Source organism: Somniosus microcephalus, chromosome 5 (assembly GCF_052327205.1).
Source record: "Somniosus microcephalus isolate GS21.2 chromosome 5, FLI_Smic_1.0, whole genome shotgun sequence".
NCBI lineage: Eukaryota > Metazoa > Chordata > Chondrichthyes > Squaliformes > Somniosidae > Somniosus > Somniosus microcephalus.
Window position 1 is genome coordinate 99,454,259 of NC_140991.1, and position 16,958 is coordinate 99,471,216.

At 42.6% G+C, this 16,958-nt stretch overlaps 1 protein-coding gene across 2 annotated transcripts in view; it reads right to left on the reverse strand.

Annotated features, from left to right (window-relative positions):
- LOC147117228 (polypeptide N-acetylgalactosaminyltransferase 15-like) overlaps positions 1-13,422 on the reverse strand; it is a 149,270-nt gene extending 135,848 nt beyond the window's left edge. The window contains exons 1-3 of one of the 2 annotated variants that reach the window (XM_085988028.1): positions 12,486-13,414; positions 8,697-8,863; positions 5,541-5,745 (exon numbers count right to left, since the gene is read on the reverse strand). In XM_085988028.1, the coding sequence (XP_085844154.1) occupies positions 5,541-5,745; positions 8,697-8,863; positions 12,486-13,066 (953 nt within the window). In that variant the 5' untranslated portion in view covers positions 13,067-13,414. Of the gene's footprint in view, positions 1-5,540; positions 5,746-8,696; positions 8,864-12,485 lie in introns of both variants that reach the window. The other variant, XM_085988029.1, reaches the window with a different exon arrangement.
- Between the last annotated feature and the right edge of the window lie 3,536 nt (positions 13,423-16,958).

A 16,958-nucleotide genomic window follows, 5' to 3' on the forward strand; every position in this document is an offset into this window, starting at 1 on the left:
ACATTTTGCCAACCACAGATGTTAGGCTAACTTGTCTATAGTTTCCAGCCTTTTGTCTACCTCCCTTTTTAAATAAGGGCGTTACATTAGCAGTTTTCCAATCTGCTGGGACCTTTCCTGAATCCAGGGAGTTTTGGAAAATTACCACCAATGCATCCGCAATCCCTACCGCTACTTCTCTCAAGACCCTAGGATGCAAGCCATCAGGTCCAGGGGATTTATCCGCCTTAAGTCCCATTATCTTACCGAGTACCATCTCCTTAGTGATTTTAATTGTGTTTAGCTCCTCCCCACCTATAGCCCCCTGTTTGTCCAGTATTGGGATATTTTTAGTGTCCTCTACTGTAAAGACTGATACAAAATATTTGTTCAGCGTTTCTGCCATCTCCATGTTCCCCACCACTAATTTCCTGGTCTCGTCCTCTAAGGGACCAACATTCACTTTAGCCACCCTTTTTCTTTTTATATAACTGTAGAAACTCTTGCTATCTGTTTTTATATTTTTTGCTAGTTTACTTTCATAATCTATCTTCCCTTTCTTAATTAATCTTTTAGTTATTCTTTGCTGGCTTTTAAATGCTTCCCAACCTTCTATCCTCCCACTAGATTTGGCTACTTTATATGCCCTTGTTTTCAGTCGGGTACTATCCTTTATTACTTTACTCAGCCACGGATGGCTGTCTTTTCTTTTATGCCCCTTTTTCCTCAGTGGAATATATTTTTCTTGAAAGTTGTGAAATATCTCCTTGAATGTACACCACAGCTCATGTACTGTCTTACACCTTAATCTATTTTCCCAGTCCACTTTAGTCAACTCTGCTCTCATACCTTCATAGTCTCCTTTATTTAAGCTTAGTACGCTGGTTTGAGATCCAACTCTCTCACCCTCCAACTGAATTTGGAATTCAACCATGTTATGGTCACTCATTCCAAGGGGATCCTTTACTAGGACATTTTTTATTAATCCTGTCTCATTACACAGGACCAGATCTAAGATTGCCTGCCCCCTGGTTGGTTCAGTAACATACTGCTCAAGGAACCCATCCCTGATGCACTCTATGAACTCTTCCTCAAGGCTGCCCTGCCCAATTTGATTTGTCCAGCCAATATGAAAGTTAAAATCTCCCATGATTATAGCTGTTCCCTTATTACAAGCCCCAACTATTTCCTGATTTATACTCCGACCAATAGAGTTGCAACTGTTAGGAGGCCTATAGACCACGCCCAGTAGTGACTTTTTCCCCTTATTATTCCTTATCTCCACCCAAACCGATTTACTATCCTGATCCTTTGACCCAATATCATTTCTCACTATTGCAGTGATTCCATCCTTTATTAACACAGCCACCCCACCTCCCTTTCCTTCCTGTCTGTCCTTCCTAATAGTCAAATACCCCTGGATGTTTAGTTCCCAGTCATGGTCACCCTGCAGCCATGTCTCCGTAATGGCCACCAGATCATACCCATGTGCAGTTATTTGTACCGTCAACTCATCTATTTTGTTATGAATGCTGCGTGCATTCAGATAAAGAACTTTAAAATATGTTTTGTGACAATTTATTCCTGCTTTTACCCCCTTTACTACTTTACCTTTATCTTTATATATTCTGTCCCTTCCTGACACGCTCTGGTTTTTAATTCCTCCACTGCTACCTTGCTCTATTGCCTTCTCCGCTGACATTTTTATTTTTCGCTCTCTTGAAACCTCCCCCCCCACTAATTAGTTTAAAGCCCTCTCTACAGCCCTAGTTATTCGATTCGCCAGGACTCTAGTCCCAGCATTGGCCAAGTGAAGTCCGTCCCAACGGAACAGCTCTCTCCTGTCCCAGTACTGATGCCAGTGTCCCAAGAAGCAAAACCCATTTCTCCCACACCAGTCTTTGAGCCACGCATTTAACTCTCTGATTTTATTTACCCTAGCCAAATTTGCTCGTGGCTCAGGTAGTAATCCAGAGATTATTACCCTTGTGGTTCTGCTTTTTAATTTGGCCCCTAGCTGCTCATACTCCCTCAGCAGAACCTCTTTCCTTGTCCTATCTATGTCGTTGGTACCAACATGGACATGTGTACAGGAATGGAAAGTATCAGTTCACCAATCTGGACACTGTATTTACATGAACTTGAAACTTGGACTGTAGCTAGAGCTGTGGACTGTCGACTAAGCTGAGTAACTAACCCATGATGGGGAGTTCCAAACGTCCTTTCACTCACAGTAAAGACAGTCACTAGTAGCTGGCTTGTGCTTGTAGCATTCGTATGATGTGTTGGGGTTTGTACATTCATGAAAGAACTCCCATAAGCTGACAATCATGGGCAAGATGTATTCTACTTAACACAATGATGTTATTTAGAAATAAAAATTCAGCTTCTGCTTTTCATGTGCACAACAGGAGCCCATATTGGAAAACTGTGTGCTTCCAGCTCATGACTTCCTGTCCATTAATTGTAATGGATGGAAAATCACATGCTGGAAGTGCACAATTTTGCGATATGCATTCATGGCATGGGTCAGGAGCATAGGAGCAGATTTTTTGCCCTTAAATTGCTATTTCTGATGTAATATAAAAAGTTTTCCCCAATTCTTAACCCCCCCCCCCTCTGCTGAAGGCATTATGACTTATGCTGAGAATGGTTTGCACAGGTAATGGTGGCCCTGTGCTACCTCACTGAAGTATCCATTCTCTGTATGTAAGCCTAGCAGACAATGGTCACCTTCACCACTCGGGCGGACAACTGGCGGAGTGGATCACCCGCCCATTGTAGAATCTGCCCCATTTTCAATTCCACTGCAGTGAAAGGGTAAATTACCCCTTGAGGTATCTCAGACGAATACAATTTTGTCTCACCCAACATGCAAATATGTGCAGGCGCGTATTGGACAGTGGTCAGGAGTGGAAATGGGATTTGATTGTTTTCCTCTCCTTAGCTCAGAGACACTGTGGCTAAGTGTACCACCACCATTGCAGCCCCAGCTAAAATCAGCTCACAGATCAAACTTGGAAACTAATGGCTCAGTGCCACACTAAATAATAATGGCCCAGAAATTCGGGTCCCAACGCGTGAGTACGCACGGGGTACTCACCCGTAGGCACAACGAAAGTGCCGGTTTCATGCATGCATGGCGCATGCGTGGGAAACCGGCACTTCCGTTCCCCTGAAAGAAGGGGTTCAGTGGTCGAACGCGTGCGCTGGAGAGGCAGCGCATGCGCATGGAACGTGCGTTTTTTTTGCAGGTTTTTCCAGGGGGGTAAGTCTCCAGGAGTTACACTTTTAAAAAGCAGGCGCAAGACCTGCTTTTAACAAGGTAAGTGGTGAATTAATTAAAATTAAAACATCTTTTCCACAGGTTTATTATTTTTAAATACTTTAAGGAAAGGTAAGTTTATTTTTAGCCCCGTTAGAAAATGTAATTAATCTTTTCAAAAATTTAAATTATTGTTTAAAATAGTTATTTTGTGGCAGAGCCACCAAGGAACTCATATCGATGTACATAATTATCTGTAACAGAATGAATCTGTACCTGCATTCGTTTTACTACATGTAAATAGCGCGGTCTCTAAAGGGTTAAGACCAAACGCGATGACGTCACCATGTGGGTCACGTGACGTTCCCAATGGCGGGAAACGTGATGACGTCATGACGTCAGAGGGAGGGGCCCTCTCTCTCAGTCCTCGTGGAGTCAGCATTGAGCATAGACCTGTTTGTTAGTTCTCCTGCATTTGATTGCAATTTCTGCAAAACAGTATTAAACTTAGTTTAGTTAACAGACTGGCTCGATCTCAGTCTTTTGATTAGGAACCTGACAATTCCTACAGTGGTGACCCCGAACTTTCGCGAACAATCTTCGCGAAGGAAGCGACGTGCAACGAGATGATGGAAGCGAACGCGGTGGCTTTGAAGCTCCCTCAGTTCTGGGAACAACAGGCGGCCTCCTGGTTCGTGCAAGCGGAAGCTCAGTTTGAACTGCGAAACATCGTGGCGGATCAGACCCGTTACCTCTACGTGGTCTCCGCACTCGACGGCTCCACGGCTTCAAGGATCATCAACCTGCTTGAAAACCCCCCGGTCGATGGCAAGTACAAAATGCTAAAAGCACGGTTAATTCAGGTTTTCGGCCTCACGAAGGCGGAACGCGCTCGCCGTTTACTTACGCTGCCCGGGTTAGACGACTCCAAGCCATCGGAGTTGATGTGCCAGATGCTCACACTCCTTGGCTCCGAACCACAATGCTTCCTCTTTCGGGAGTTGTTTTTGAGCCAATTGCCCAAGCAGGTACAGGCAGCCCTCGCAAGATCGGATGCTACGGATTGCGTCGCACTTGCCGCTGAGGCGGACACCATTTATGCGGTCACGCAGCAGAACTGCGCCGCCACGAGGTGACCCCCCCTTGCGGATTCCGCCCCGACGCCTCCATCGCCCAGCTTGTGCTTTTACCACGCCCGTTTCGGCGTGAGAGCCAGATGCTGCAGGCCTCCCTGCAGTTTCACGCCTCAACCGAAGAAAAGACACCAGCGCCAAGTCCGGGAAAGGCAGCCCGAGCCTGAGGGATATCCCATGGCCGCGATGGCGATCGGCGATTCCGGGAATATAGGAGTCGTTCGAACAGACTTGTCCGACCTCCTCCTTGATTGACTTTCACTGTTAAAGACAATTCTGGGGGGGCGCATGTGGCAGAGGCACCAAGGGACTCTTATATCGATGTACATAATTATCTGTAACAGAATGAATCTGTACCTGTATTCGTTTTACTACATGTAAATAGCGCGGTCTCTAAAGGGTTAAGACCAAACGCGATGACATCATCACGTGGGTCACGTGACGTTCCCAATGGCGGGCAATGTGATGACATCATGACATCAGAGGGAGGGGCCCTCTCTCTCAGTCCTCGTGGAGCCAGCATTGAGCATAGACCTGTTTGTTAATTCTCCTGCGTTTGATTGTTATTTCTGCAAAACAGTATTAAACTTAGTTTAGTTAACAGACTGGCTCGAGCTCAGTCTTTTGATTAGGAACCTGACAATTCCTACAATTTCATGTAATTTATAGTTATTTTAAAAATGTGCTTTTTTTTTAAATGTATTTGAAGTTTTAGTGATTTTTGGGGCTTATAGTATTTATAGGTTTGACAGCTCCTCCTGTCAAACTTATGAATGAAGCATTCCCTGCTACCATTGGCTCTCCATGGCCCATGTGATCCCAGGGAACGTATCAAACTAACTGCGCCTCTGGGATACGCAAGCACTGCGCAGCGGCAGTTGGAGGAGGCCCAGGATCGGAATCCCACGTGGGCCCACAGCTCAACGGCCGGCGCGCTAGGTAAGTGCAGGTCGGGGGCTTGCGCCCGCGGGAAGCCCCCAACCTGAATTTCTGGGCCATTATTAAATACATCCTACTGTAATATTAGATAAAAAGAGACTAAATATAACAATGCATCGTCTACTACAACTGGGTAGTTATCAAATCCTGTTGAAGAAACATTATCTTCAGCTTTAAATGTCAGTTTTCATTGGACATTAAAAATGAGAGCTTGCCAACCATACCTGTCGTAGGCTATTCTATCCAATAGTGGTTCAAGCCAGCCGTTGTGGCACTCGCAGTGTGAGTCCATGAAAACCAAGACATCGCCTGTTGCCCGTGCTGCACCAAGCATACGACCTCCGATCACCCCCAATCTTTTATTGCTTCGAATCAACTTCACACCGTCCAGTTTGGAAATATACTCACTCAAAGCTGCCTTCAGATGTCCTGTGAAAAGGAGAAATGAATCACAGTTCTGCTCAGGGTTATGAATAAAACTGCTAAAATCGGCAAAGCATCAACATTGCTGAACACCGACATGGACTTTATACCTCCCAGTCAGTTAAACAGAGAGCTATTTATACACTAATACAATAGCAAAATACAAAAGCTATTTATACACACTTGGGATGGGAGTGATTTATTCACAATCAGTGACCTAACTGAATAACACACACAGTGAAGTCATGAAGGTGTTCAGAACATTAGACAGCAACGAATGAGAAAAGGCTATTTGTTCCCAAAAACACGTTCCTTCCACAGAGCATATACATTCTGCGTTGTTATGGGCTTTACCTGACCTATTTCAGCAATCCGGCACCTTTCTGCAGTAAGGAAGGAAAACTGGAGGGGATGCTATCACTGTGCTGCTCCTGTGTGTCTCCTATCGGTTGGCTGAGATGTGATACTGGCAGAAGCCTAGGATGTGGTAGCTTATTCTGTCAACCCAAGCAAACCAAAAGAGGAAAGCAGGGAAGTGAATTGGAGAATAGCATACTCGCTAGAAACAAAACAAAGCAAAAATATTGCCTCTCAGCATGTGTATTTAATTTTCCAAAGGCAAAACAGTCAATGGCACAGGTTGGGCAGCAAAATCCTATACTTGCTGCTCCTATGGCACATCACACATATTCAAGTGGTTTCATAATACAAGTACAAAACCCAGGAGACTAAAATAATTTATTCAAAATTTGTAAAACACAGTTTAATCTCATTATAAGTAATATAATAGGTGAAAATGGAATAAAATAAGTGCTAACAGAATTCCATATAACAGGACTGGTCACCGCAATACTATGTTTATACTGGCACTTTGCCAGAAATGTGTTTATGCTTGATTTTCATGTACTCTACAGTGTGATTTGCAATATAGATACAGCATTATTAACAACAACTGTTTATGAAATTGGCTGAACATGAATTCAATGTTTTGCTTCATAATATTTTTATTTTATTTTCCATTTTCTTTTATAATTACCCAATAAAGATAAAATAAATAATACTTGTATTTATGTGGCACTTTTCATGCTTAAATGTGTCAAGGCACTTTCGACATAATTTGGGGAGCGAGTGCGGTGACTGCAGCTATGTAGGCAAATGCAGCAGCCATTCTGTGTCAACAACGTCATAAAAACAGCATGAAATAAATGACCAAAAGCAAAATACTGTGGATGCTGGAAATCTGAAATAAAAACAATGTATATTGGAAACACTCAGCAGGTCAGGCAGTATCAGTGGAGAGAGAAACCAGTTTTGATGAAAGGTCATTGACTTGAAACGTTAACTCTCTCCACAGATCCCTCCTGACCAAATAAATGACCAAATTGATTTTGGTAGTATTGGTTAAGAGAGAATGTTGGTCAGGATGGCAAGAGAACTTCCGCTCTTCTTTGAATAATGGTATAGGATCCTAAATGTCCACCTGAACGCCCAGGCGGGACCCTGGTTTAATGAGTAAATTGAAGGATAGCACCTATAATTGTACTGCTTCAATATGTGAGGGGCGGGGGTTGCCAGGCCTGTGCAGCTGTGTATTTTTTTTGCAGGGGAAAGATGCTGATTCTTAAGATCTTGCGAAAAGTTGGCAGGAGGTGTGTAAGTATGACTGTGCGTCGTGATATTCCAGTGAGTTATCTGAGGTCTAATACGTGGGCTGTAGATGCTAGGCCCCACTCAATACACAAGGATAACACCACACACAATCACAGTAAAAGAATGACTGAATGCTGTGTAAGAATGATTGAACACTTACATAAAAAGTGATGGAACTCATATAAAAATGATTCAATTCTTGTGATTAAAACAAACAAAATATGGAAGACTTCAAGTTAACATGTAAATTTTGCAATATTTCATTAACTGATCTTTGAGAGACTTACAGAATTTGAGTGTGTTTTATCAAAAGAAGATAATCCTTTAAAAGCAGAATTTGTGGATTTACCTGATTCCCTGAATTTCTAGCTGTGTGGCATGGAGTTACAGATTGCAAGTGCTATAATCGTCCAGTTAACCACATACCCTGCATTGTATGAACTTGTACATTGTTGAACAATTTGAATTTTAACTTTTCTTTAGTCCTCAGTAAAATCTGACTATGATTCCAGTCTATAATATGGACTGAAGATTCATGGCAGGGGTGACTGACCAAGGTCTCCTGAGTTGCATGCAGCGATCTTGTGGCTAACGTGTGGCTGTTTCCACCTACCCACACATTCAAATGGTTGGTGAGATGCTGAATAACAAAGGATGCATTCAGTGACAACAAAGCAGCTTTCCTTTCATGAGGGAATGAGAGAAGGAGAGGAAAAGAGAGGGGAAATGAAAGGGAGCAGAGAAAGCATTTTTGTTTTGTCCTTAAAGTATGTGGTTTAAATATTTGTAGTTTTAGTTTCTGTCATTTGAAATGCAGACTATACTTGGTCCTTGAATTCACATTAATTTGTTACTATAAAGTGATACGTCCTTGCACATTTTCAGTCAACTGATAAAAATGTCTTCTGTTTTTAAAACCCTGACTGTCTGATTCAAAGTACTGTACTAGCCAATCTCACATAAATTGGCAGTATTTTAAATTCAACGATGAAGTAAAAAAAGTATTTAAAGAATAACCAGATCACATCACTTTAATAATAAAATTCAACATTTTATGAGGAGGAGGAAATGGCCCCAGCCCCCTAGAAACACATATTAATGCACACTAGGGGATTGGGGACACAATTTGGAGGGAAGACAATTTTAAATTTGCTACCTATGCCTCTGCTCAGTACTGCACTGGAATTCGATTGGGGCTCAAATGGACAACTTTCTTGCCAAGTGGAGATGAGCGCACTACTGACTGATCTCTTTCTCTCTCTCTCATGTATTTTGCTATCTATTGCATTTTTCTATTAAAGATATACCTTGGTTACTTAGGTCGTCAACTAAGATGATCTCCTTGAGAAATCTCTTCGGGGCTGTGTCCATAACACTGTTCACTGTCCTTAGAAGAGTGGACCAGGCTTCATTGTGGAAACAAATGATGATGCTGGCAGTTGGCAGCTTCTGACTGTATTCCTGCTGCAGGCATCTATGTACAAAGTAATGAGAGACACAGCTCTGCCCAATTACCACACACCAACACAGCACAACAACTCAGTGACTAGTTATTCATATTGCAAACATATGTGATTAATAGCTGCACATAGACCTTTTGTTCTCTACCTGTTGTATTTGTTTTAAAATAGTTAAAATTAGCTGGACTGGCAACAGTCCATAGCAAAGAGTAACTGCAAATTCCATTGACCATTTTTGTCTTTTTTTGCAATGAAAAATAATTTTTCTTTACTATACTTAACCTTACTTTTATCTGTTATACCATTTCATTTTTAATTATTTCTCTTCTGACAGTGCTTGCAGTCTATAGGCCTCAGCTCCGCTCGATAGCTCAGACACAAGCCACTTAAATAACATAACAGCTGCTACCTCTCCCACTACTTCTACAGTACTATTTTACATATATAGTCTGTGCTACTCTGAGTTTTAGGTATGTTTTAGATGGCTAGGAACTGCTAGAATGATTTACAGCATTTTATTTTCTATTATACCACCACTAGTTTTCAACGTAATTCCTTACACCAATTGTAAATCCTTAAAAATCATGATAGACATTGATGCACAGATGGACAGGAGCAGCTTAGCAGTGAGTCCATTCAGCCTTCTGGTAAAACACACACAACTGTTGCAACCTGATTTACTGTCTGAAAATTCCATTTAATTCATTTGGGTTCACGGAAAATGGTGACAATGTGAATAGTTCCACTGCATTATTCTGTAGGGGCTGTGGCCATAAAGTTAATAGATTTTGTGAGGCTGCAATCATATTACAGAGAATGTTATGCAGACTTCAGAGCATCAAGAGAGGAAGAGAGCAGCTTCGATAACTCTGAGCACAACTGTGCTAGAGCCGAGTATTGTATTTCCTTTTGATCGTGGTTATGGATAATTGATGTAGTTTTGTTTTTTAAGGTTGTACCTGAACAATTTAAGTCACATGGATTTGCGACAGACTTTGTGACTAAGCAGCATGAAGATTTTGCAACATATCATTAACCCTTTAGTAACCACAGTAGTCAGGCTTTTGAGCTTTTCAGTCTTGTTGTGCCAGTGTGATAGATGGTTGTGTATCTGTTACAATTTAATAGTGTCAAAATGGTGGTTAGCTTTGAAAGAATGTTCAAAGTGCTTAAAAAGAAAGGAAAATTTGAATACTTTTTATTCAATGTACTCCTCCATCTTATAGAAGAAAATAATAGTCTGAGCAGAATTTTTTTTGGCATTTTTAGTTAAACTGTTGTTTCTTATTAGCATGGAGACTCTTGGATAGGGCCTCCCGCCCTGTTAGCCCACCTTGGTGACATAACCAACGGAAGTGCTATCATGTGTCCTGGAGTGGTTCCAATGCCAACAAGGTGGGGAGGGTCACAACTTCAGACTGCCCTGAGAACTGCTGAGGAACTGCAGCCCAACCCAATGAAACCATGTAATAGACTGGGAAGTCTGCATTCCCCAGCCTATAGTGTGGTTCCCAAAGTCAAATGCCACCAGTATCTAGCAAATGCTGCTCCAACTGTTATTTTCTTCTGTAAAATGAAAAATATTTGGAACAAACATTATTCCCCATAGCCTGCCCTTCCCTTCTAATTCTTAAAATTGAAAGTGCACAATATATGTTACGCTAGGTTTTCCTGTTTGACATGTCCAAATTGCCACACTATGTAATGCTGAGCACTTTATATAAATGTTCTCTTTTAGCCTCAGTCATGGAAAATTCTTGCATGCCTAGAAAGATTAATCCCTCATTCCACACTTTGCATAATTTCAATTACCCCTCGGTTGAAACTAGACTACCTAAACCATGCTCAAGCACAGTACTATGGAGCCACCAGTAAATCAGCTCAATTTTGCCACAGGAAAACAAGGATATGATCTTATCAGGAATAAAATCCTCACAAATAATACATTTCCAGCTAAAACTTGGATCTCAACCAGGATACAATTTGTAAAAGACTAGACAGATGTTTGGGTGGGAGATGATGTTGGAATGAAAAGCTAGAACCATTGTAAAATAATATTTATTTATGAAATAATAAGAAATGTGACTAATGCCAAATATGCTTCTATTTACATTATGAATAATTTGGATGTGTGTTGCACAACATGTGGAAAAATCCAAATGTGTTTATAGCTCTTGTGTAGCCTTTCAACACAAGGAATGAAAAGTAATGTGTAGTTCATAGCTAGCTATAGTGGTGCATTGAATGGATCCACTTTCAGCCATCCTTCCAGACACCCACCAATTTGTTCTTTGTAGCCATAGTTACTTAAATTCCAGTTGATGGGATTTTCAATCAATATTTCCCAAAAGGTGTCAGTTTTGTTTTTAGTTACGAGTTCATGAAAATCTTTATTACTGTAACGGAGGCTTTGTGTTACGCGATGAAATGTAGACACTCTTAATTGCAACTTTGACTTCAATTATTATGACATATACAGCATTAGTATTTTGCTCCAAGCTATTTTAAATTCAGTTTTTATTTTTCCCCTCCAATGCCCGACTGAATCCCTCCTCATGCAAGAGATGGTTTTATGGGGGCTGGCAGCCTTCTGTTACATCATCAAAGTGGCCGTTCTTCATGTGGAAATGTAGACATTGATTGTTAGGGCATGTTCTACCATGGGGTTGTTCTGCCAAGGAGCCAGCCTAACTGAGTCTAATCTGTTCCTCACCCCTGGCTCATGCAGGCACTCCCAGCAGTGCTTATTGGATAGTGATTGGGAACTGAAACCTAGATTGATTTTCCTCCTTCCTACCCTGGAAGCGCTGATTAGGGATGGAACCTGCGATCATTCTGGTCTATATGACTTAGTTCCGTAGTGAATGCTACGCTACTAGCTAAGCAATTGAAGGTTTTTTAAATCTACATTTTGCAGCATTGCTAAAAGTTTTCTCCAGCTCCATAACCACTACTATTGAGGAAGTATCCTATGTTGAAGCAACGTCGCAATCTTTCAACTAAATCCCACCTCAGTACTGCAGATAAGGACCTCTGCAGAAAGATAACAGCCGCTTCAAATGACTGGGCACCATTAAAAGATCCCTGTGCGGATCAATTGTTTGCCAGCCCGCTAAATTGAAATAGAAAGTGTGTTTAAATGCATGTTTTTGCCGAATGTAATAGCTGGATTACTTATTGGGTAGCACTAAATTAAAATTGTTTTCTCACTGACTGGGAAGAGTTTCCCAACTCAACCTGTGACTTTTTTTTTCTTGGGTGGGTTGTGCGCTGCTCAACCATGGGGTTAGACCGGTGCAATTCATACACTGAATATCCTCTGCACATTCTGTATATACATCTGTGTATACATAAATATATATATATTTTTGGCTGTTTGGACTTTCTCCATACAGAGCATCGCCTACATAAATGAGTACAGCACATCTGTATATACAGCTGCGATATATATATACTATCTGTATATTGTTGACGGTTTGGACTTTCTCCACACAGAGCATTCACCTACATAAATGAGTGCCTATCTGGGCTTAGCGGAGTTCCACTGTGAGGGGAGGTGCAGACGGGAGGATGGAAGCGGGGACACTCGGGAGACTTGAGCAGAAGAAGAAGCAGCTTCGGTGCTCCTGTACTTACAAAGGATCGCGTACCTCAGGTAGTCTCCGGTGCAGGGAGATCCTCTCGCTGACAACCTCGTTGAAACCTCGCTTCTCCAGCCCGTGTCGCTCCAGTTGCCTCTCCGCCCCCGGCGGGTCGAGGAGGAGCGGCCTGCCGTCCTCCCCCGGGGACCAGGCGGCCGCCTCCTCCGTCCTTTTACCTGCTCTCACCAGTCGGTAAACCCTGCTCCTCCTCCTGCTGCTGCTCCGGCTCCTCCTGGGCTGGGACCTGGCGGCTCTCTCTGTCGCCACGATGAACTCATCCTCGCTGAAGGAGTCGAAGGGCATCAGTTCCAGGGGCAGGTGTGGCTGCCTGCCCGCCCGGCTGTCCTCCGGCGCCTGGCCGCCGATGCCAGCCGCTGTCTGGGCGCCCGAGTCGCCCGCCGGCGGGTCGAGCAGTGTGACGGCCAGCAGCAGCAAGCCCAGCAGCAGCCAGAGCAGGGCAAGGTGCAGCCGGCACCGGCCCCGGCACCGCGTCCTCCACACGCTGCGGGAGCAGTCCGCCCCAGCACAGAGCGCAGACAGCAGGCGTCTCATCCAGAGCCAGCTCCCCCAGCACATCTCCGCATCTTTAGTTGCGCCGCTTCCAGGGAGTGATTTTAATGATGAAGGTGGTCCGATGCCCTGAGGTTTTGGGTCTTTTTTGTTGTTGTTGATTGTTTAGTAAAAATGCTTGTGCTAATAGAAACACGCAGACAGTGGCAGGCGCGGATTTGGTTTGTGTGTGTGCCACTTGCCCGCAGACTGTGTGATGCTGCGCTGTCACTGCTGCTTGAATCCTCTCTGATCTCAGCAGCAGATGCAAACAGACCTTCTCACTTGCCAGGCTGCTGCTCTCTGGCAAGGCGGCGCGCTGGGTCCTAGCGCCCGTCGCTACACAACGCGGCGTGAAGAGTCCTCTATGGACAAAGCCGAATGCTTGGCTCCCAGCGCCGTGCATTGAAAGTGAAAATCGCTCACCTTTGTTCAAAAAGGAGGTCTATTTTTGATGTATTCCATTCTTAAAAATAAAGACAACTCTACTTAAATCAGTTTGTAATCCATTTCACTCTTGCCATATTCGCTGTCACGCCTAACCTTGATAGCTTTGGGCTCAATCTGTGCTCAATTACTGCCTTAAAATGCTGATGTACAGAATGCCAGGACAGTTATGATCAACACTGACCCACAACGTTTCATTCGCTGGATGTGATGAATCGCTGTGCTTATCAAAATGTGAGATGGCAGTGCCGGGGAATGAAACATACTTCCACTTGAGCTGCAGATGTAAAGCAAAGTTTCCTGCATTATTCCTTAAAAACATATCTTAAACCCGTCCTCACAGGAGTGACCAGTTGATTTTACAGTGCGGCAGACACTGCTACTGTCTCTGATCTGTGCCAACATTGTAGCTCAGCCTCATCATCAGAAGAGCAGCCCCGACCATAATATAGTTTTTCTTTTCATTTCCCATGTCAGCTTCACTGTGACCTCTCAGACTGAGAATGCCAATTTAGTGACAATTACTGCCGAATTATGGATACGTTTGTGTTGTGCCCACTAGGAATTCAGTTGAGGCTACGCAAACTCATTTCAGAAAGACTCACACAGACAACAGTTTTCCGACTAGTCTGAAATAGATTCAAACCCAGTTCTCAGCGGTGATGTCAATATCTAACCCCATGTGCCAAACAGTTCCCATACCTCGCCAAGTTTAACACAGAGGGAAGAAATCAGACCCTAGGAATTATAGCTTGTTAGTTTGACATCAGTTGCAGGGAAGCTGTTGGAAAGCATTATTATATTAGATATGAGAGTTTGGTGGTTATTAGGGATTCCCAGCTAGGCTTCACAAAAGGTAGACCCCGCCTTCCTAAAATGATTAAGTTCTTTGAGACGGTGACTGCAATAGTGAACAAAGGCAGTCCTGTTAATGCTATATACCTTGATTTCCAAAATATAGCCTTTGATAAAGTGCCACACACATCTTCTTCCGCAATTTTCCCAGTGTAACATCGCCGGAAGTGCAGTGGAAACCCGTTTGCACTTCTTTCGTTGGAAGGTGAGCAGCTCCGAGGAAATTGTGGGCTCCTCCCTGTATGGTAACAGGACAGATATTATGCTATAGGCAGAGGGTAGTACTTAATGGTGGTGGGCCTGTATGGGGCCTGGACACAATTGTAGTTCCACAAGGCACTGTGTTGAGATTATTGCTGTTTATCATTTTCACTGATGATTTGGACATTAATAGGAACATTTGTAAATTCACAGATGACACAACAGTTGGTACAGGATTCAGTAATTCAGATCAAACGAAATGGTCGGGGCTGATCTAGGTATGTTAGGGGAATGGGCCTGTGTGTGGCAGATGTCTTTCAATTTGGACAAGTACAATATCAAGCATTTGGGGTTGGGAAACTCTAGGCATGTTTATACCATGCAAAGATACCTGTTAAAAGTAAAGGATCAAGAGACAGACCTGGGAGCAATTGTTAATGACTTATTAAAAGTGCACAAATAGTGCTTGTATAGGTTGTATTGTGAGCATTATCCAGTATAAAACTAAAAATGCGATGCTTAGGCTATACAAAGCTTTAGTACACCTGCACTTGGAATATCATGTCCAGTTTTGGTTCCTGTATATGGTTTGCTTGTATATGGTAAATTGCAGAGGAGTGTAAAAAATATTTACAAGGGTGATAGCAGAAATGTAAGGGTATACCTATCAGGAAAGGATGAACAGGCTGGGTCTCTTTTCTCTTGAAAAGAGAAGGCTGAGGGGTGACCTAATAGAGATCTTTAAAATTATGAAAGATTTTGATAGAGTAGACACAGAGAGAATGTTTCCACTTGTGGGGAAGAGAAAAACTAGAGCCCATCAATATAAGATAGTCACCAAGAAATCAAATCAGGAATTCAGAAGAAACTTCTTTACCCAAAGTGTGGTGAGAATGTGGAACTCGCTACCACAGGGAGTGGTTGAAGTGAATAGTATAGATGCATTTAAGGAGCAGTTAGATCAGCATCTGAGAGAGAAGAGAATAGAGGGCTATGCTGATAGGGTTAGATGAGGGAAAATGGAAGGAGGCCCGAGTGGAGCATATACGCCGGCATGGACTGGTTGGGCCGAATGGCCTGTTTCTGGGCTGTGTATCCAATGTGATCCTATGTAATCCTATAATAGGCTGAAAGAATTAGGGCTATTTAGTTTTGAGAAGCACAGGCTTAGCGGGGATATAATTGAGGGTTTTGAAATGATGAAGGTTGGATAGGTTATTTGAGATGAATCGGGATGCTGGGACTGGAGGAAATGCTTTGGCCAAGAATTAGTTTAGATGCCAGAAAGTTTTCTCTCCCTCCCAGAGATTCATAACCTTCTGGAATAGACTACAAAAACATGCAGTAGGTATGGATTTGCCGCAATCTATTACAAAGGAACTTGACATGTTCCTGACAGAGGAAGGTATTTCTAGGTGGAGGTTAAATTGCTAGTTAGCTGGGATAATGAGAAGTTATGGGCCACCATAATCTTTTGCAGCCTTGCTTGTTTGACTTAGGGGGTTGGAGAGGAATGTCCCAGAGTTTTTCCTGAACTAGCTTCAAGTTTTGTTTTGCCTCTCCCAACAATAACAACAACACCTTGCTTTAATATAGTGCCTATAACAGAGATTGTATGGTTAGGAAGGTGGGTCAGTGGTATACACGGTTGCACTATGTCTGGATGAGGCAGGCTGGTAAGCCTGATAGTTTTTTTCTGCCCTTCTTTTGCTATGTTCACATACCTTCTACATTCTCATTGGATCAGTGATGGGGATAACCTTCGGCTACATCAGGACAAAAGTTCACTTTACTCTTTTCTGATTTAAATTAAAAGCCATGCAGACTTTCACAGAGGATTAGTGCAAGTGCATTTTTTTGGTTTAAAGAAAATTATTATTTTTTTAAATCTAAAAGTTGGCATGGTTTCGGAGTCAGCATAACAATTATAATAATTATTAACAGTGTTTTCGCCTTGAAAGGCTTCCTTGGGCACATTTTCACATGCTGATTTTAATGTTAGATTGAACAAATATGAATAATTGAAATGACCTCAGTGTTGCTGTGATGAGAGAATTTTAATTTGTAATCAATTCCTGGAAGAGCCAGGAACAGCCTGCTGAAACTGTTCAGCTGCAGTCATGTTAGATGACATGGTCTGCTGATTTCTGCTCGTGCCTTAGCATATATGTGGGACGAAATGATTATATTTTTATCTTAGTTTTATTAAAAGATTTATAATATAAGTATGAATTTTTAGCACCATGCAAGATCAGCTTCATGGTATCTTCCTGTCACAATTAAGTCTAGAGATTAGAAGAATTATTTCCCCTCAAATATGATGAATAAGTGTCACTTTGTCTCTTGCCTTTGGATGAACAGATTCATAATTTGGGCTGACACTCCTGTGTAGCACTGAGAGAGTGCTCCATTAGTG